The sequence below is a fragment of the Diospyros lotus genome, chromosome 4 (genome assembly GCF_014633365.1).
Source record: "Diospyros lotus cultivar Yz01 chromosome 4, ASM1463336v1, whole genome shotgun sequence".
Lineage (NCBI taxonomy): Eukaryota > Viridiplantae > Streptophyta > Magnoliopsida > Ericales > Ebenaceae > Diospyros > Diospyros lotus.
The window spans coordinates 9,292,781-9,314,186 of record NC_068341.1 but is presented as its reverse complement, the minus strand read 5'-3'; the positions used below and the strand labels follow the sequence as shown (position 1 = coordinate 9,314,186).

At 38.7% G+C, this 21,406-nt stretch overlaps 2 protein-coding genes across 3 annotated transcripts; both read right to left on the bottom strand.

Moving 5' to 3' along the window:
* Positions 1–5,140: 5,140 nt before the first annotated feature.
* LOC127799628 (receptor protein kinase CLAVATA1-like) lies at positions 5,141–8,678 on the bottom strand. The gene has a single exon (XM_052333830.1). The coding sequence runs from the start codon at positions 8,397–8,399 to the stop codon at positions 5,442–5,444; it is 2,958 nt and encodes a 985-aa protein (XP_052189790.1). The 5' UTR covers positions 8,400–8,678; the 3' UTR covers positions 5,141–5,441.
* A 1,839-nt stretch (positions 8,679–10,517) lies between these two features.
* LOC127799632 (synaptotagmin-2-like) lies at positions 10,518–20,496 on the bottom strand. Of its 2 annotated transcripts, XM_052333834.1 has the most exons (14): positions 19,906–20,495; positions 19,505–19,662; positions 19,239–19,386; positions 18,730–18,828; positions 18,542–18,592; positions 18,345–18,468; positions 16,691–16,809; positions 16,332–16,433; positions 14,647–14,721; positions 14,087–14,163; positions 13,747–13,993; positions 13,126–13,473; positions 11,152–11,283; positions 10,518–10,821 (listed from the first exon to the last, which is right to left on the bottom strand). In XM_052333834.1, the coding sequence occupies exons 5-14, from the start codon at positions 18,560–18,562 to the stop codon at positions 10,687–10,689; spliced, it is 1,380 nt and encodes a 459-aa protein (XP_052189794.1). In that variant the 5' UTR covers positions 18,563–18,592; positions 18,730–18,828; positions 19,239–19,386; positions 19,505–19,662; positions 19,906–20,495; the 3' UTR covers positions 10,518–10,686. The 2 variants fall into 2 exon arrangements, with proteins under 2 accessions (XP_052189794.1, XP_052189793.1); XM_052333833.1 differs by lacking the exons at positions 19,239–19,386; positions 19,505–19,662 and having other exon boundaries at positions 19,906–20,496.
* Between the last annotated feature and the right edge of the window lie 910 nt (positions 20,497–21,406).

Genomic DNA, 21,406 nt, shown 5'->3' with positions numbered 1-21,406 from the left:
GGCGATAAACATGCAGTTTCTATATTTCTTTTGTATTCACGGATTGAATAAAAAGTTAGGGTTTTCTTATATTTCATTGTGTGAACTTCCTTTGTGTGTTGTGGTTTGCTTAATCTCGTTCGGACTTCCTTTGTGTGTTGTGCTTTGTTTAATGTCGTTGGGTGCTAGGCTGACATGAGTGTGCATACTTGTGGCCATCACAAGCTTGCTTGCAAGCCGAGTCTTGAAGGCCTAGTCTTGTGACACATTGCAACATAAATCAAAAGTCTACAAATTCATTTACATCCAACTTAAAACCTTATAAAATTCCCATTTAAATGAAAAATAAGAAGATCAAGACCAGAAATAACACTCATAGTCATTTAAATGGATGGCCACGTGGACAATATTCTCAACATTCAAATTTATTTATTTAAACTCCTTCAAGAAAGTTTTTTAAGCCTATTAAAACTTCTTTTAATGAATTTTTTTACTACAAATTACTTTAAACAATAAAAAGAAAATGCTCATTCAATCTCATATATATGCTACATAAAAAATTAAAAATATTATTTGCACATTCAATTATAAATTAATTTTTTATGACAATAGTATATTGATATATTATATTAACGAAAATATATAATACATCAATTGTCAGTGACACTCATATATTAATGTGTTATATTTTGCATTAGATTAATGAAAATATACAATACAATACAATTCAATTGTTAATAATACTTGTGTATTTAAGTGTTATGTTTTATGTTATATTAATAAAAACATACAATATATCAATATATGACTGTCATTCAGCAAACAACATTTCTGAGTAAAAAAATATTGGTCGCTAGGGTATGCATATTAGGTTGATCTTTTTGGTTAACTATTCCATTTGTAGTTAAAATTAATTATGAAAACTAAGCGTTACAAATTCTCAAAACCCAAATGTAATACGCTTTTTATTTATTATTTAAACTCTTATAAATAAATTTATTTGTATTCACTAAAAATCTATGAATTATTTTGAATTTATTTTAACCTGGCGAATTCATTTGGCAGAAATAAGAAAATAAAAGTATACCCATTTAACTGCACCTCATACTCATATTGATATTATTTTTTTCTGCTTCGAGTTATATAAATTTTTTTATTCTTATTAATTAAAACTCTTTCAAATAAATTTTATTTATATCTACAAAATCCTTGTGATTTATTTTATCCCTATGAATTTAATTTCACAAAACCAAAAAAATAAAAGGACACCCATTTAGCTAAAAATTATGTAAACAAAAATAACTAGATTAAATTAATATGAATATTTAAATGGTATCAATTATTGATTAAAATTTTATAAATTTCACTAAAAACGAAAATAAAGAACTTATTTAAAGTTAATCAAGTGGTATAGCCATGGGAACATTAATCACAATTCATTAAGATTTTTAAATAATAGTTAAAATTCTACAAATCTTCTTAAAAAGTAAAAATCAAAATTGTTAGTAGAATTTATTTGCTAAAAGTGGAGAATTGTAAGTAGAATTTGCTAGGATTTTTTGGGGGATAATTAAATGAGAAAGTTCATTATTTGGGGGCAACACGTACCCGTATCCTTGCCAGTGATAGTAAGATCAGAATACCTAGGAAAAGATTATACAACAAACATTGTACCCAGCAAGCAATGAGGTAAGGAGCCAACATATAACAACCAAAAAAGCAAGACAATGCATGTGGTAGAAGTTATCGAGTTTAAGAATAATTTTTACTCCAAAAATAAATGGTGTTTTATCGAGTTTAAGAATAATTTTTACTCCAAAAATAAATGGTGTTTAAGGGTTTTTGAAATGTCTCAAATGCATAGACATTTTGATGGTTAAGATTAATTTGGTTGAGATGAATGGCTGAGATTACACCCTTCATTTGTGTGTTCCCGCCCATATTGCCTCTCTATCTGCTCCCCACCCTCCCTCTCTATCTCTCTCTTCCTTTCTTTGTCTAAGCTCTCTCTCTCTTTGTTCTTCTTCCTCTTTGTTCTTCTTCCTCTCTCAGCGAGAAACTAGCTTTCTATAACTTTCCGAGAGAACAAGACGGCGCACCTGGAAGAACGAAAGAAGAGAAGAAGAAAACGCATAGGAACAGGGAGTTGCGTCTCACGCACCCAGCGCACGCACCAGAGAAGAAATCGGGAATGGAGAGAGAGAGCTGGGCGTCGAGAAGCTTGCTGTCGGAAATTAGGAGGCTGTTTTTGCTCATTTCTCTCTGTTTTTGCTTATACACACAAGCACGTATATATGATTTATACACTCACATATATAAGGCTTAAGATCTGACCTGATATATATGATTTCTACCCCTCTCTCTCTCTCTTTGTTCGCTGTTGTGATGTTTGCTGTATATTTTTTGTTGTTGGATTTGTTGTTTCTGGTTGTTGCGAAGATAAATTTTAATGTGTTCTTCGATGTTGATTTTTACTGTGAACAGAATCTTTGCTGTTCTTAGAAATTTCTGTTGTGTGTGTGTTTATATACTAACTGCGCGTGTGTGTATATATTATATATGTATGTATGTGTATATATATTATGTATATGTGTGTGTATAAACACAGAACAGCCTGAGATCTCACACATACATAATATATACACATAGTAAGTATACACACAGAACACACACATACAGAGAGAAAGGAAAAATGAACAAAGACACGTAGAACTGTATAAACACACATACCTCAGACTTAAAGATGGATACACACACACACAAACAGAAACAGCCCCCCCCAACCACACACACCCATCAACACACGTATAATCATATTTGTGTGTGTACATCTCTATGTGTATACATAAAAAACACTCACATACAGCAACAGCCCCCCAGCCACACACGTACATCTGTGTGTGTATTTTCTTCTTCTTCTTTTTTTCCCTTTCTCTTTCTCTCTCTTTTTCTCTCTTTAAAATTTGTGTGTACATCTCTTTTTGATGTTTGGTGTAAAATATCTATATATTTGATAAATTTTATTTTTATAATTAAATTTTAAGATAATTAATCGTATTTTATATAAAATTTTAAGATATAAAATACTGATAAAATTAGATAATGTTGATCTATATTTGGTAAAAAAAAAAGAAGTATAATTTAAAGTTATATCAATCTTTCATTTTATATGTCAAATTGTAAAAAAAATATGCCAATCCTGTGAGTAAATTGTTAAAAGACCAATTTGTCCCTTTATCTAAATAGATTAGAATTATAATTTTAACAAATAAAAATATTTTTAAATTACAAAAAATATATTTTAATTGCAAAAATATATATATCAAAATTTTAAAAATAAAAAAATAAAATTGAGATAGAAAGAAAATAGTCAGATTTGCTTATATAATTAGAGAAAAAAAATGTTCATATAATTGAAATGTTCAATTTCACTAATTAAAGTATTTATTTAAAATCAATACTCCTTAACCTTCTATATAATAAAAAAGAGTTTTTGAAAATATGTAAAATATATGAGAGAGATATTTTAATGGTTAAGATGAATTTTAAATATATATATATCAATGGTTAAGATTGAAAATGATATTTCCACTGGCCCACTCACTCTCTCACTCATTGTTTTTCTATCTCATTTTCTCTTTCTCTCTCTCACAAATCCACTCACCCACCTCTCACTCACTGCCCCTTTCTCTCTCCCTCTATCTTTTTCTTTCTCACAGATCTACCTCCCAAGCCATCAGTGGGTGCCACAGTGGTGGGGGGAAGGGAGGGTCGATAACAATGAGGGAGGGGGTGAAAGGGACAACAATGGGTGAGGGGTTGGCAGGTGTGACGACCACTCACTCCCTCACTTAATGCCCCCCTCTCTCTCCCATTGTCTTTCTCTCTCTCACAAATCCACCCACCTATACCATCAGTAGGTGTGACGACAATGGGAGATGGGAGGGTCGACAATTGGCTGACGGGTGCAACGATAGTGAAGGGGGCGAGAGGGACAACAACGAGTGCGACGACCACTCACTCCTTCACTCACTGTCTCTCTCTCTCTCCCTCTGTTGCATGCTCTCTCCCATTCCCTCACTCACTGACTCTCTATTTCTCTCTCTCACAAAACAACCCACCCTAGCCACCAAGAGGTGCGACGATGGTGGGAAAATTCATTTATTTTTTTAATTTTATTTATATTAATTAAAATAATATAAATTATTCAATGTTTATAAAATTTTTTTATAATATTAATAAATATTATTATATTTTAATTTTAATATTATTTACACCGTGCCACAAGTATACGCTAGTCCTTCGATATACAACAAGTTCTTTCAAAACTTATGTACACTCACAAGTTTTGAAAATAAAAACAGCAGCAAGAAATCAAAGATGAACCCTATAGGAGGAGTGACTGAAATGGTAGATGGTTTGTTTGTGTATCACAAGTATAGTAAGATGCCACTTTTATAGGAGAGAGATGTGACAATTGAGAGGAAATAAGCAACTGAAAGAATGGTTCAAATAAATAAGAAAAAAGATTAGATAAATAAAAAATAATATATAAGAGAAAGAATTGATCAGAAGACATGCTTTCTTCAAGGATAAATTCAAACTTTAGGTTCCAGAAAAAAAGTCAAGAAAAAAAAAAAAAGAGTTAACAAAAAGTTGCAATGTATTTGCTAACTCTCTTGTGTGCACGAAATGGAAGGAGAAATTCTCAAGTGATATACCAAATTTACACTGATAATCCTATGCGCCAAAGTAAAATTTCACATCTACAATATACCTTCTTTATCAAAATCAAAGACACAAATGACATTCTTTATCAAAATCAAAGACACAAATGACAAGAACCGTGTAAGACCGATCATTCCAAAATTAAAAATACCATAAACCATTTGAAATATTTCATTTACAACAGCATATAAGCACGTGTATATATATATATAGAGAGAGAGAGAGATTAACACCGAAATGTAATAATATGATCATGAATTTGAGCAGTTATGATGAATTTCATTAATTAATTGGAAGGGGGTACCCTTTGTACGTGCTTGCTATTCAGTATTCACGATACTTAGTTTTGTTTTTGTTTGGATGACTCATATTTCAAGCAAGCCAAACGAATTGAACCACAAGCCAAAAGCCATCCTTTTAACTTGCGCACATATTTACTTATTCTGAAAAGTTTTAAGTTTACTTAGAGGTGATAAATATGGTACACTTACTTGACCATCCCCCCCGCCAACACCACGCCAGTGGGCAGTTCAAACCAAAGGGAAGGAAAACAAAAACCAAAACCAGACGAACAGCCAAGATAGATTAATTACTTCGGCCACAAATTATACAAGATTTGCCCACTTGGGAATTTGGCGGCGGCTGCTGCTAAGCTGCAGTTCAAATTATTGCAAATATTAGGAAGAGGCAAGGCAACGGAGAAAAGACAGAGAAGAGCAGAGCAGAGAGGAATATCAGTGAATGAGACGGTGATGGGGAGGAGGAGGAGGAGGATTGGTGAGCATGTGGACGACTTCCCTCATTGTCGGCCTCGCTACGCTCTCCTCCTCAACGCACATCATTGCTATCTTGAACAAGTTCACAACTCCCGTCAATGGATACTCACTCAGATTGTGATCCACCACCGCCAGAACCGACGACGCATCCGACGGCTGAGCCAACTCCGATATCGTCTTCTTAACCCACCTCACTATGTCCACTCCGTCCCCGAACCCGCCCACAGGCTTCCGCCCCGTGATCAGCTCCAGAAGCACAACCCCGAAGCTGTACACGTCGCTCTTCTCATCCACTTTGAGGGTGTACGCGTACTCCGGGGCAATGTAGCCGTAGGAGCCGGCGATGGATGACATGCACTCCGAAGCTCCGGCGGCCTGTAGGAACTTGGCCAGCCCGAAATCGGCGACGTGAGCCTCGTAATCGGAGTCGAGCAATATGTTGTTGGACTTGACGTCTCTGTGGATGATGAGAGGGCAACAATCGTGGTGGAGATAACACAGCCCTTTGGCTGCCTCCACTGCGATCTTGTATCTGCTGTCCCACTGCAACCGGGCTCCCTTTGGCCCGTGAAGCATCTCCCCCAAGCTTCCATTCGGCATGTATTCGTAAACCAGCAAGTTCGTGTCTCTGTTCGATATGTAGCCTAACAGTCTCACGATGTTCCGGTGCCGGATTCTTCCCAGAGTCTGTATTTCGGCCGAGAAACCACGGTCGTTGCGGCCAGTGGTACTGCGGTCGCCTAATTGCTTGATTGCCACGTCGACTCCGCCCTTTGGCATGGTCCCCCGATACACGGTTCCGGCGCCTCCTTTTCCGATAATGTTCTCTTCCTTCAGGCACTCGAGAATGTCTTCGGCTTTGAAATCTAGCTTCTGGAATGCAGTGAGCTTCCACACTCTTGATTTTTCCAGTCTCTTGCTTCTGATTCGCCTCAACGTGACCGTGACCAACAACCCAAACGTTACGACAGCGATGATTGTGATAATGAGCTTTGTTGATCCAAAAGCATTACGCCGTTCCTTTGAAGACCCAGTTGGATTTTGCACCATGAACAGGCACACGGATTGATTGTGCGATGGACAGAGCTTGGAGTTGCCGGCGAAGGAGCTGGCATTGAAGGCTTGGAACTGCCCGCCGGAGGGGATTCTACCGGAGAGGCTATTGTATGAAAGGTCTAACGTTGTTAGGCTGTCCATGGAAGCCATTTCATCGGGTATTGCACCGGTCAGCTGGTTTCTAGATAAATTCAGAATGCCCAAGTTGTGTAATCTAGTAATACCTACTGGAATTTCACCGTACAAATTGTTCCTGCTGAGATCTATTGAAGTTAGAGATTCACAGTGCTCTATTGAAGAAGGAATTTTACCAGAAACATTATTGGAGCCGAGGTTAATCTTCGAAAGAGCTTTCAAACTGAAGATCTGCTCCGGGATTTCACCAGAAAATTGGTTCGTGTCGAGGAGGAGAGAAACCAAATTAACAAGATTACCAATGGCAGGAGGAAGTTCGCCGGAGATGTTGTTATTAGACAGGGACAGTGAGCCGAGTGTCTTGCCCGATATCTCGGAAGGAAGTTGGCCGGTGAACAAGTTGTCGTTAAGCTCAAGCAAGTCCAATAACGGCATGCTAAAGAAGCCGGAGGGAATCGTTCCGCTCAAGTAGTTCTTCATGATTCGAATCCGAGTCAGTGATTTGCACTCACCGAGTTCTTCAGGAATCGGCCCCACAAAGTAATTCTCCATCAGTATCAGCGTCTTCAGTCTCCTTCCCTTGCATAAATCGCGAGGAATCGTACCTGTTAAGTGATTGGTCGCGACGTCGAGATGCAGTAGTTTTCTGTTCCGGCCAAGGTTCTCGGGCAATTCCAAGGTGAAATTGTTCCCCCAAACCTGCAGCACCTCCAGATGGGGCAAGTCGCCGATGAAAGACGGAATAGGACCGTGAAGGTTGTTTCGGAAGAGGTTCAGTAGGGTGAGGTTCTGAAGTTCAATGAAGCTGTCGGGTATCTCTCCACTGAATTGGTTGATGGAGAGGTCGAGTGATTTCAGACTCACCAAACGGGAAAGTTGCGAAGGGATGATGCCGGAAAGGTTATTAAGCTGGAGAAAGAGAGTGTGTAACATCTTCAGATTTCCCAAACTCGGCGGAATCCCGCCGGAGAGGTTACAACCTCCCAAATCCAGGAGTCGGAGCGAGCTCAATGATCCTAACTCCGGCGGAATACCTCCTTGGTACGCATTAAAATAACCTAGGCACAGTTCTTGAAGGTTGGACAACCGAGCCAAGCTCGCTGGAATTCTTCCCGTGAGACCGTTGCCTTGAAGACCCAAGCTCTCTAGGCTCTGTATATCGGCGTAGGCTTCCGGAATCTCGCCGGAAAAGTAGTTTCCGCCGAGATGGACCGTTCTGAGTCGCTTCAGGCCGGCAAACTGCGAAGGGAGCTTACCGGAGAAGTTGTTGTTGTAAGCATCAAAAACCTCGAGGTTCGTCATGGTAAGCACCATATCTCCAGGGAAGTCGCCGCTGAAGTTGTTGGAGGAGAGGTTGACAAACCTTAGAGCGGAGAGGTTGGACATCTCAAGGGGAAGAGGACCGGTGAGATTGTTGGCGGAGAGAGTGAGATTGAGGAGACGGTCCAAAAGGCCAATCTCTGGAGGAATGGTGCCGAATAGAGGAACAGAGGAGATGTTGAGAGCAATAACCCGGGAGTCATCATCGCAAGTAACTCCAGAAAAGGAGCAATGCGAGGACCAAGTTTCCGGCTTCCAGTCATCAAGTCCAGAGCCCGCCACTCCGATCATGGACGACTTGATCTTCATCAGCGCTTCAAGATCCGAATACGCATCACAAGATGAGAGCATAAAACACTGTAACAGTAGGAGAAGAGAACAGGAAAGAGAAGAAGGCATTCTCATCTCTGTCTCTCTCTCTCTCTGGGAGGACTCGGTCACTGTTGCTGTGTTCAGAGGCGAGGTGTACGTACAAGGATGGGGCAGCTCAAATAAGTAGGAAGCAGCAACGTTGCATTGCGAATGCGAATGCGAATGCGAATGGGAGAATCGAACTCGAATGAATAAACAAAACCAAACCCCTCCCCAAAAGCAAAAGCAAAAGCAAAAGCAAAAGGCGGGGAGAGAGAGAGAGAGAGTTGTGATAGATGAGATGAGACGAGACGAGACGGCTCTGGAAATTGACGGCGGTTTGAGGGGACAGTGGACAGGGTGATGATGATTTAGCAGCATTGCCCGCAGCCATGGCCAGAGCTGGCACTGCCGGTGCCAGTGGGCATGATGGATTGCGTGACCACGTCGCTTATGGCCATGGTGTCAAGCTGTCGATATTTAACTATTATAATAATAATAATATAAATTATAAAAAAAATAGATTAGTATAAAATAAAAACTATATATATACGTTTTGTAATGGATAAGATAAAAGACGTGTTTAAAGTAGATTTTGGGCAGGCTTTTTAACCCTGCTGTGACAGTCAAACAAATATGAAGGAAGGCCGGGGTGTTGTCAGTGTTAGGAAGCAGCGGAGATATGGAGGGAGGGAGTGTGGGTGGCGAGGGAGGGAGGGGCCCAGCCAGCCCAGTGGCAAAGGCAAAGACTGGGCGTGTCTTTTCCCAGATGGATACCCTTCTTTCTGCTTCTGCTTCTGGCTCTGCCTCTCCTTTGGCTTCCAGCTGAAAGTCCACTCTTTTTGTTCTTTTCTTCTTCGCCCCCGTCCCCACTCCCCTCGCTCTCTCACTCTCACTCTCACTTCTATTATTGTAATTTTAATATATATAAATAAATGGTTATAAATTTATATTGGTCGAAAATTAATTCAAGTAGGAATTTGAATGAATGATTTTGTGGCATTTGGATGTCTAATTGGTTGATTATTATATATTTTTTTAAAATAAAAAAAGAAGAAGAATGAAATTGTTTCTCTATTTTAAGAGGAGATGACATGATTTAAGTCAAATGGTGTATTTATTTTAAGGTTTAAAAGAATTATTATTAAAATTAATGTGATGAAAAAAATGTGTTGATTTACATCCATCCATCCATCCATTTCATTTCATTTCATTCCATTTCCACTGCTGCTTAATTTGATGCATTTTCTTTTCATCAAAATTATTGTTATTCTAAAAGAAATTTCCACAATATATATATATATATATGAATCAGATAGAGAGAGAGAGAGAGAGAGAGAGAGGAGTCCAACCGTGGACTTTGTGGTGGGAACTATCAACTCTGGCATTGCCATTGGATTCTCCTCTCAACAACTCCTCCTCTGCCAAAACCAAAAAACAAAAAGTAGCTTTCTAACGGGAATTTCTTTTCTTTTTTTTACACTTAAGAAATCGTAATTAATTAAAGAGAGAGAGAGAGAGAGAGAGAAGAAAAAGGCAGAGCACATATTCCATTCGCTGCTCGTTGATGAGGAAGAAAGAACCGATTCCAATTCTTCTGGAGAGCATTAGTGCTTAGTAGTAGCCAACAACTTTATAGAAGAATTAGAATCAAAGTGCGCGAGCGAGCGAGCGAGCAATTTGAAGAATAAAGTTAAGTTACCCTTTAACCACTCCAATTTGGACGACTCTTGCCTTCACTGGGGGGGAGTTGAGTGAAGTGGAGAACAGAATCCTCTCTTTCTCTTCTCTCTCTCTCTCTCTCTAATTTCATTCCTTTGGTTTGGGGTTTGGCCATGCCCGTGCGTCCGTGCGTGCGTGCTTTCAAAGCTTGCTTCCTTTCCATTAACCACATCGGACTGCGATGATAGATAGATAGATAGATAGATAGGGTTGGGCAAAAGCTAGAACTAGTTGTTGTTTATGATTTGAATGAATGTCTTCTCCACTCCACGCTTTCCCTCTATTTATTTTATGCATGTATAACAAAAACTTGTATACTAAAGTTTCAGTAGAAAGTTTGCTCACATATACTTGTATATAATTAATTAATTTATTTATTTTTATCAAGTTTAATTTAATTTAATTTTTTTTTTTGGGGGGGTCTAAATTTATGATGCACGAGGTGAAAAATAACTTTTAATTTTTTATCTTACTTTATTTTATGTTTGTTTTTCTCTTCTTCTAGCTCCATCAACAGTATATTATATATATCCAAATCACATCCAAACTAAAGTGTACTGAAACTGCAAGCTGTTTATCACGGCATGACAAATTATTAAGCCCCCCCCCCCCCCCCCCGTCATCGAGATGAAGTTCTCCATTGCATTTCGATCTGAATCCGACCATTCTTTGAGTCAATCAGATTATAGTTCTCGTTGATTCGCTTGTTGCTCACAACATCGGACAGGTTTATATCCACATAACCCAGAGATTCCTGATACAAATATTGGAAAAAAAAAAAAACATAAGCAGTAAGGCATCATTGTTGGCATCGCATCAATCATTTCTATCCATAAACTTTATGCCCCCCCCTATATTTCAACACTTAAATGAGTGTGCGCTCATGTTAACCCACAAAACTCTTGCATTACTCAAAAAAGTAGTAGAAAGCTTAATAGGCCATCGTGGACAGATGCAAAGTTTTTCAACAGTGTCACTATTGCACTATATAAAATAACTCAAGTTTCTAGAGATGGGACTCGTTCGAAACAGACTTTGACTGATTAAAAAGAAGATTAAAATAGGTCGTGGGCAATGGGCATACCTTGGGATGCAGCAGACCCATCCTTGAAGAGGCGCTAACGACTTCCACATGGACGCGGTCGTTAGTTGGAGGTTCTTCCAGCATGAACTGAAATTCTTCATCCCATCTTGGATCTCTGTTTTTCTTTACGGGCTGTATGGATGCCACAAAAATAGCCAGTTAATTGGAGTTAACAACTAAGCCAGTCAATGACTGGGTATGCAAAATCCCAAATCTCAACGACATCGGCAGTAAAGCATTCACTAAACAGTGATCCATTACCTGCCTGCAAACACATCTTCTTGTGGTTTCAGAAAAGCAGCTCTTAAAAAATAAAAACCAACAAGATAGCAGTTCCCTTTACTTGGTCATCAAATGTATCGATAGATTGCCATCAATTAGGATCAACTTTAATTTATAAATGGTGAAAATGCTTATTTTTTTCAACTTCGTACTTTTCCCAGCTCATATTTATGCGATCTTCGATGAATACATTAATTGAGGCATCAAAGAAATTGCCAGCAGCAGGATTGGTGATGCGTGAAAATTAGGGGTGTGCATGATGTGATTTGGTTGATCTGAACCATTTTCAGTAAGCTAAACCATTGGTGTGGTTTTCAGACCAACCCAAACCGCGGTCTGGTTTGCATGCGGCCAAACCGCACCAAACCGCACTGCATTTGCGGTCTAGTTTGATGCGATTTACCGCGGTTTGAAAATTTGGTACAAATGTCTTAAAATTATTAAAAATGTTACTTAAAAATGATAAATAAAGGTACAAATATTAGTAAATAAAGACAATCAAAGGTAAATAAATATAAATAAAAAATAAAAACAAAAGAGTATAATTCAACATATAACATTTCAACATTGAAAGCAAAAAATAACCTGTTTAGCAAAAAATTATGCAATTAACCTGTTTAAAAAATAAACAAATTATCAAATTAACCTGTTTAACAATAATTTATGAATTATGTAATTAAATTAACCAGTTTAGCAATGCAATTAACCCTGTTTAGAAAATAACCTATTTAGCAGAAAATAACCTATTCAACTGGACCGCTGTAAGATACCAACAGAATCAATGCACAGAGAGATAGAGAGAGACTCGCCAAGGAGAGATGCACAAAGGAAAGAGCTCACAACCTATTTTAGACCCAATAACAACAAACAAACACAGTGAACACTAAACATTAATAAAAATACACACACCTACCTATTGAAGAATCGGTCTTCCCGTCGGTCCTCTTCTTTGCCTCAATCTGCCGCAACCGACTGTGGAACCGTGGGCGTGGGCTATTGACGAAAATTAGAGGACGAGAAGCAAAGAGAAAGTAGAAGAGAAGATGATGGATTTGCGATTGCAGGGGCTGGGTGCCGATTAGGGTTGCAGCCCGCGATGGTGGGGGAGGGGGTTGCCGATTAGGGTTGCGCGCAACTTGCGCTTGCGCGGGTGGGGGAGAAGGGGCTGTCGATCGATTAGGGTTGCGATTGCGAACTAGCGAGGGTGAGGGAGAGGGCTGTGACGGCTGTTGATTAGGGTTGGGACTTGTAAGGGTGGGGGATGGATGGGGCTACTGTCGATTAGGGTTGCGCAGCTTGCGCTTGCGCGGGTGGGGGAGAAGTATCGAAAGATCGATTAGGGTTGCGTGATTCAAACCTTGCGAACGTGCGAGGGTGGGGGAGAAGGGTTGCCCGTTGTCGATTATTAAGTATTTATACTATTAATATATTTTTTATTTTTATTTTTATGAATTTCTTGGCCAGTTCGGTTTTAAACCGAACCGCCGGCTGTACAAACCGCAAACCACGCTGTTTGCACAGCCACCAAACCGTTTTTGACCAAAATAAAAAAAAAATCGACTGGTTCGATTTGGTCTAATCGATTTTCACAGTGCACCGATTTTTTTGCACACCCCCAATGAAAATTATGCAACATGTAATAGTTCATCATGTAATTACAAAGCATTGCATTGTTTTGAAACTATAATGTACCTTGGTTCTTCTCTCTTCCCCTCTGAAAAGTAACCGCACATGAGGATTTGTGTGGTGCTTCCCTTCCAAATCCTGGGCTTCATGGACAATTATGACAAGTAACCCCCCACCATCTGGGGTCCCATCAGGAGCATTTTCTACTGCACCTGAATCTTCATCCTCGTTTGGTATCTCACCCTTAAAAGGTTTGTATGTCAATTCAAGAACAATCTGCCCACGCGACTTCTCATTCTGAGCAGCACCCGTATCCAAGCTTTTCAGCAAATCAAGAGTCAACACTTGTGGTTCATCAGGTGTGAGATCTTTTAATGGTACTGCATTTACGCCCATCATGTCATGCTTGCCAACCTGAATGAAAGGAGTATTCAGTTTAAGATGTAACACGGAAGAAGGATAGAAGAATAAATTGACTTTACATCAAAGTTCAACTGTGACCAGTCTGGACAACCAAATCATGTTCCAAGACTGTTGCCTTAAAGCCTACTTTTTCATCTTTATCAAGAAAAAAATTATTGGAAGAAAGAAAATGCCAAAAAGAATTTATTATACTCCTACGAGTTGAGTCACAAAACATATCTGACTTGACTATTGGTAGTAAGCCTTAGACACAGCAGAACATACCTGCTCCCAGTCATAAACATCGACCTCTAAAGCTTGAGATGCTGGGTCTCTCACAACTAGATCAAATTCTTCATTCCACTCAGGGTTAAGGTTTTTACGCTTGACAGTTGTTTTTTTTGAGGGAAGTTTGTCCTCGGTAAGTTTTAGTTTTACATAGGGGTCTGATGCCCCCAAAAGGTCTTTCTTTTTAAGCTTTGTTGCTCTCACAACCTTCACATTAAGAACTCCAACAGGTCTCTTCAAGGCTCTGTCAAAATCATAAGAGTTAGTTGAAGCAAACACTTCTATTGGAGAAGAACAGAATGCTTTCCATGTGGAAACAGAAATATTAAACACTTACTTCGTAGGATCCAATATTGGCACTTCAAGGGTTTTGGGCCAGAGGTACATATTAGCAACTTGATCTTTTATAAGCTCCTGAAGTAAAACAAGAAATATATATATATACACAAGTAGCCAAACCAAAATCAAACAATGGATAAATTATCAAATAAATTGGACTTGGTGATTCATAGAAAAATTGACAGATTGAAAAGGTATCAGCTGCTCATGAGATCGCTATTTGGGGGAAGAGGGTGAGAATTTCTGTGGTGTTGAAAGCCATGGAGTTCAGTTATGGAAATTTACAGGGAAGATGGAATTCTCAGCCACATCAGTGAAATCTAAGCTGCTCTTTTTTCTGGTTTGTTCTGTTTTCTGGTTTGATCATTACTTTCTGATCTCCAAGTTTGAAGATCTCTTAGTTCTGTAGCTATCCCTTTCCTGCTTGGCAATTACCATTTTGGTGGCAGAAATCCTACTATGTCTTTGTTTTACAGCAAATGAACTTCACCTAACCAGAAAAAACATTAAAAAGAAAACTAATGAAACATTATGGCTAAGGAAGCCGAGTTAACATACCTGGACAAACCTATACAGTCCAGGGATGGACATAGCATCTGCTCCTAGCAGTTTCAAGCCAAAGTCAACATGAGGCTGGAAAATCAGACAATTAGGGAGGAACAGAGAGTTAAAAAGGGTCAAACTTTAGATGGACAAGAGAAAATATTTTTGGGGTTTTTGCTCTCAGTAAAGATCAAACAAAAAATTTGATAAGGACAATCATTTGGTAAAGATTTAGATCATTTTCCTTTTTTTCTTTTTTTGCTTTCATTTTAAATGAGCAGCTGCTAGGTCTCACTACTATCAGACGTTAATTAATGGACATGAGAAAACATAAAATTATCTGGAGGTTTTAGTAGCATAGAGGTTAGCTTAGAACATAGTCAAAAGTCTGTTAGACAACAGAAAACAAACGAATTGAGTATTATCACGTCACAAAAATATTTACCAAGAAGGTAAGGTGGTGTTCTCTTTCTATTTCAATTTTAAGTTTTGAGTTTTGAATTCATTTTTACTTTTGTGTTTTGAATGTCTATTTTGAAATTTTTAAAAACGCGTTCTTTTTGTTATTCTGAAAAATTATTTCTTAAAATAGAAAACTAAAAACACATTTACTTTAAAATTTTGAAAAAAATTATTTTATAATATTTTGTTAAATAAATTTGATTTCAAATAAATTATAAATATTTATTAATACATTATTAATTTGATTCAAAGATTTAAATTATAATTCAAGAGATAATTGATAATTTAATTTTAAAAATGAAAGAAAATAATTATAAATTACAAAATAACATAACATCACAGGTATAAATTGTATAATCCAAAATTTAAAAATATTTTTTTAAAAAAATAATACAAAAAAATTATATTACATATTTAATTTAATATTTAAATAAAACAAAACAAAACAAAACAACCAACAAATCAAATTGCAGAAGGAAGGGAGATGAGTCGCAGCAGCAAGCAGGAAGAAACCATGGTGACGGGGAGGAGATGCTCGGTCGTACGATGGTGGCAGGCGCAATGCTAGGATTTCAATCAACGACGGTGGGTGGTGGCAAGCCAAAAGAGGAGAGGAGAAAGGAGACGGGGGGCGATCAATGGCAATGGGCGGTGGCGTCGATCGCGATGTGAGGGTTTGCGATGAGGGGCGATCGACAGCGATGGTCGCGATGGTGGCAGCGAAAGCGATCAGCGATGGTGGTGGCAGGCCAGAAGCTTAGAGAGGAGAAAGGAGACGGCGGGCTAGAAGCTCAGCGATGGCGGTCGACGGCAGAAGAGGAGAGGAAAAAGTAGAGAAGAGAGAAGAGAGAGAGAGAAAGAGAGGAGAGGTGGGTCTCTGCAATCAGTGGGTGAATAGGGGGGTTGGATACGTTTTCCGTATATTTGGCATTTTCAGTGTGTTTTCACTGAAAACGCCTGTGTTTTCTTTATAAATTTTTTTTCTTATTTTTGAAAACACGTTTTTGAAAATAGAAAAGATAACGTATTTTTAATATTTTAAAAAATTAAAAACTCAAAACAAGTTGAAAACAAATAGTCCCTCAACGTTTGTTTTATTCCCATCACATAATTAGGAGGTAAAAAGCTCTGAAACAGTGGATATGTATATGCATGTATACATACATATGAAGCAGACATGGCATTACCAAATGGCCTGATAATAAATCAAAATTATTCCACTGTTTATTACCACGCACCTTCTCCATAAGAGAGACTAATATTTTGGCAAAACAAGGAAAGGTTGGAACCAAAGGCTTCAAGGTGATGCGTGGCGAAGCAAATACTTGGAGATCGACTACCTGAAATACTTGAAAGAAGAATATACGGTCACTAATGAATTCAACCAAGTGAAATATAAATGTATTCGCTCAACCCGAGGTACAAATGTTCACACATCCAGTCCCAGCGCAAAGGGGCAAGAGGGGAAAGAAAGAGAGAATACTGCCATCACTTGTAGACGTGTTAAGTTCATCCAACACCTCTCACTTTTAACGACTATGAATATCCTCAAACAGCTCTGAATATCTTCTTACAACAGAAGAAATTGAAGCCATACCTGTACAGTGGCCCTCAGCCCAAAGGCCTTTGCTGCAACGGTGATGTTAGGATTTCCTGCCCACTTCAGGACCGGTTCCATTATCAACTCCTTGTCATCAGTGATGTATACTTTCATGCCTGTCATAAAATTTCTCAAGTTTAAATAGTTTAAACTCTCTGATTAAAGTAAATAAATATATATATCCTAATTCTCTCTTACCAAATAAATTTTCAATCCATCAGCCCTCACAAGTGGAGAGTTTATAGTTAAACAAGACAGGTGCTCAAGAGGGAAATTTCATCATATTTGTGGAACTTTATGATCCTCGTACAGCAGAGGATGTTGAATTTGGAGCAAATTATGGATGGACCCTTCCATTGACAAGGGAAAATCACTCCCAACATTTCAAAGACATTGATTTGGCTCCGTTACCGAGAGGTTGCCGTGCCGGTGTCCCCGGCGTGTCGGACGCAGCGACACGCCGGCGATACTTGTTGGACCCGCCCACGTGGCGTATCCTACACTGCTTTCGTCATTCTCAAAGGAACACGCGGGGAGACGCGTGTGCCCTTATGGACATGGCGAAGACGACTGGTTACCCAGCCGTTCGACTGGATTCTGACTCCGATTTATTGCCGCCTCACGACTGTTGGACTGGGTTCTTCATCTGATTATTCGATCTCCTTCTTGAAGCTTCCTTTAAGCTGTATTTAACATCATTCAGCAGTTGTTGGAACTGGAAGTCTGGAACGTGAACGAGAAAGGCAAGGCCGTGCTTTGTTTCCATCGAGTTACCGGCGGACTGGTGTGCATGAGCTGATTGCCGCCGCTGGTGCCTATCGCGCCTATTCGATATTTATGAGTTTAGATTCTAGTTTGGGCATTTTATTGTGATTAAAAATATAAAAAAAATAGTTATTAATTAATATAACCCAATTATATCGTGTTTTAGATATTTTTTTTTTACAAAAAAAATCATGTTCCCGTATCTCGTGTCGCTTACTTGCTTCTTAGCCGTTACCAGGTGATCTGCATTGCTCGTCTAGCTTCAAAGCACAATCACGCTCACATTTCCAACCAAGTGGATCGAGCATAACTGTTGGCCAGCCAAAGAACCTCCAGGTTGAGCCTTGGTTTCACCTCTGATTGTAAATCCTCCCTAAGCCTAATAAGCTCCAAGCGCAAGGGACCTGATACTTGGCCAGTTGGGACTAAGGAGGGTGTGTGGATTGGAAGGAAGGCTAAGAAGTCTACTGCATATTATGGCATTAAGTGATGATTCTCACAATGCAGACACATTTTTGAAAGACGCTTCACTCAGGATATTCAATTCCCCAGTCAGTTCTACCTAGATAGATGCATTGTCTGGCTCATGAGAAACCATGAAATTATATCTGATAAGACATTTTTACTGGCCCTCCTTTATTAATGCAGCACCTTCAAACTGTTCATTCTCATGCTGCATGACAGATGCCCAAGGATGCAACATGCCCGGTTTCACATTTCAGGCCCCAAATGCTTGACAACACAGACCTTGTCCAACACACGTACAAAGAAATTTTCTGAGACCTTTTAACGCGGCAAACAAGTATATGGTGACCTCATATGGAACAGAACTAAGTTGCTCAGAATTGGAACGTGAGAGAGAGAGAGAGAGAGAGAGAGAGAGAACCTTGAAAAGTTGGGGGCATGGTCCCCAAGGTCAGTGTTTCAAATTCAACTGAGTCAATTTTGTATTTTGGAATTTGCTCGGCAATAATGGGCTGTGCTATATCTTTTGCTGTCTTGCAGATTGCCTGGTGATCTTTAAACCATCAATAAACAAAACGGAAACAAGAAATTTTCTCGATCATGTCCAGATAGACATACCTTATCCAAATAGGGCCACATTGTTTCAATGAATTTGTTAAGCCAATCAAGCTGTGCGAAAGTAAAATCACAAGATTCGTACATAAATATGCAGCACAGTTTGGGTAAAGTAAATATTATTTTCAGTGTGTAGTGGTGAGAAGTTTAGATGCCTGAATAGATAATGTTTGGGAAGAAAAACATCTTACACGGTCATAGTCTGGGTTTTTCACCCAAAGGGGTATCTCCGGAAGCAACCGTTGTAAAGTTTCAGTGTCTTGCTCAACTAGCGGACGAATTACAGGATCCTGAAACAATAAACATACAAAAGATACAGTAAGTACCCAAAAAGAAAAGTTCAATTGTATTAGACACTGCCCTCGACAACATAACTGCATTAATTTGACAGAGCCGCAACAGAATGGAGCTTAAAATGCAAAAGATGAACATGAAAAAGAATTAAATTAAAAAGAAAAAAAAGGTACTAACAGTAGTCAAAACAGAGAGATCAATAATGAAATTTGTCTGATGTAATCTTAGTTTGACACATTCCAAAAGCAGTGTTCTACTAGAAATTTTACATAATGCTATGAACTTGACTCATGTTGTAAACACAAACCATAAGAACAAAACAGAAATGAACAGAAAATAGAACCTTCTTTTTTGTTTATTTCATGGCCTTTATTGATTAGTTATTTTTGTTTTTTGACTGGCATACCTGTAGCACATTAGAGGACAAAAATGACTCTTTTAGTGGTCCAACAACTAAAATCCAATGACAAAGCCAGAGCTACAAATAATGCTTTCTGGTGAAATGAACCAATAACAGATCATTTCCTGCTCTATTCTCCGTGAATTTCCAAGCCCTGTATATGGGGTTAAATCAACTCCACAGTATCACTTATCCCAGAAAATATAAGAATGAGAAATCAGCTTTACAAGTTCATCTCAATCAGAAAAAGGAAAAAATAGAAATACGACGACCTTTATTTACAATTCTGATGTTAATGTCTGGCAAAGGATTTCTGCTTTTCTCAAGTCTGCAAACCTTTTGATTCCGAGCAGTTTCTCACTCTGCTTCGTAAAACTAACCATCTCAAATTGACAAAAGCCCTTAGAAGGATGAAATCCAGAGATAAGACCTACCAATTCCAATAGACTCAATTGATTAAGCCTAACATTCTACTTAACACAATACGGCGGTTATCCATAGATATAATTTGTCGGGTTATCATTCACTGCCGTTTACACAGATTGATGCTGTCGTAGAGAAATGACGAAATAACAGAGCAATATGAGAAAAAATCCAACAAGGAAAATGAGAAGAAGAATCGAGAGAAACAACAATAACGAAAAAGAAAGTGAAAGAAAAATGTGACACTGACCTGGACATCGCTCGGTTGGAAGTAGATGAACAGATAATACCCAATCAGGAGCCCAAATGTAATCCCCACTCCAAATCCCCAAAGACCCAATATAGTACTCAACAGACCCATGTCTGATCTTCTTCCAGATCTCAACAAGAACCTCCACTTCGGCTCTCCAGGAATTAAGGGGAAAGAACCAAAAAAAAACTTATAAGAGAAGAAGATGGCAGAAAGGAAACGGAATATTTGCCATTCAGCACAGAACCCAAAACCTAAAAGGAATCAGAAGGGGGAAAAACCGACGAATGCATCATCAATCATTGTACACGGCACGCAGTCTCAAGAGATCACCATTATTTTCTCGGCCACGGGGAGCTGGGAAAAGAAAAGAAAAGATAAAAGCCAGGAAAACCAAGGGGTGCTTGTTGGTTGTAGCTTCCTTCCATTATGACATGTTTGGCTGTGTAATTGATTCATTCATTCATTGATTTCATACGAGCACAAGGCATTAAAGTAGGACGTTTTGTTGGCCAAGCTTGCGTTTCGACGACCCATTCGATCCACACACACGCACACAATGCAAAGGCCTTTGCACAGCCAAATTCAAGTCTGCATGTGTCGGTAACTGGGACCAACTGCCAGGCTATATATATATATATATTGTGTAGTACAGAAAATAAATAAGAAAAATTATTTTAATTAGAATTAAAGATCTCCAATTTAACTATCGTTATCTTACATAAAATTAAAAATTGAGAGGTGGTGGTGGTTAAGTTTAAATGAGATTTTTGAAAGAAAAATCTGCCATTATGCTTGATGATAGTATTTGAGACCAACCACCACGTGCCACATCTGCGATTGGACCTCGGGAATGGCACCTCGAATTTGGTGATGTCGGACCTCGGGTGTAGAACCTGCAAGACAATGAAGGGCCGGGGCTAAGATCCCCCGGGGTAGGACTCCGACGCTCAAATCAGTAGAGTAAATGCAAGTAGAAGTAAATGAGAGAGCTGTAGATCCTGAATATACCTGACGAGAGTCCTTGTCTTTTATAAGCGTACCCGATATGAGCGGGCACGACTCTCAAGAATCCTGGTCAAGCTGGAACGGGTCTTACGGTTCGGCCCGAATTTTTCACTTGCCACGTGTCGGTCTCTCAAGTGATCCAAGTGACAGGTGAGACTATCAGCGCGTAGGGGTATTCTAATAATTTCGATTGGTGCCACATCAATGCTATTGCAGGTTATTGCAGGTTTTACGAGCATTTTTTTTGTAATCTCAACTCATTTGTTGATGCTAAGAAATACAAAGGCCACAAAGTATTGAGTTTTTTAATCAAATTAAATTAAATGGGCCATTTTATACATACAGATTTTAGAAGGGTTTCGTGTACGGACAAAAATATTTATTCAGGATATCCATCCATCCATCCGGATGGATCATATATATCCATATGCATGGGGCCCTTCTCCTTTCTATTGATTGGATGATACAGTAATTTCCTATTCCTCTAATTCAT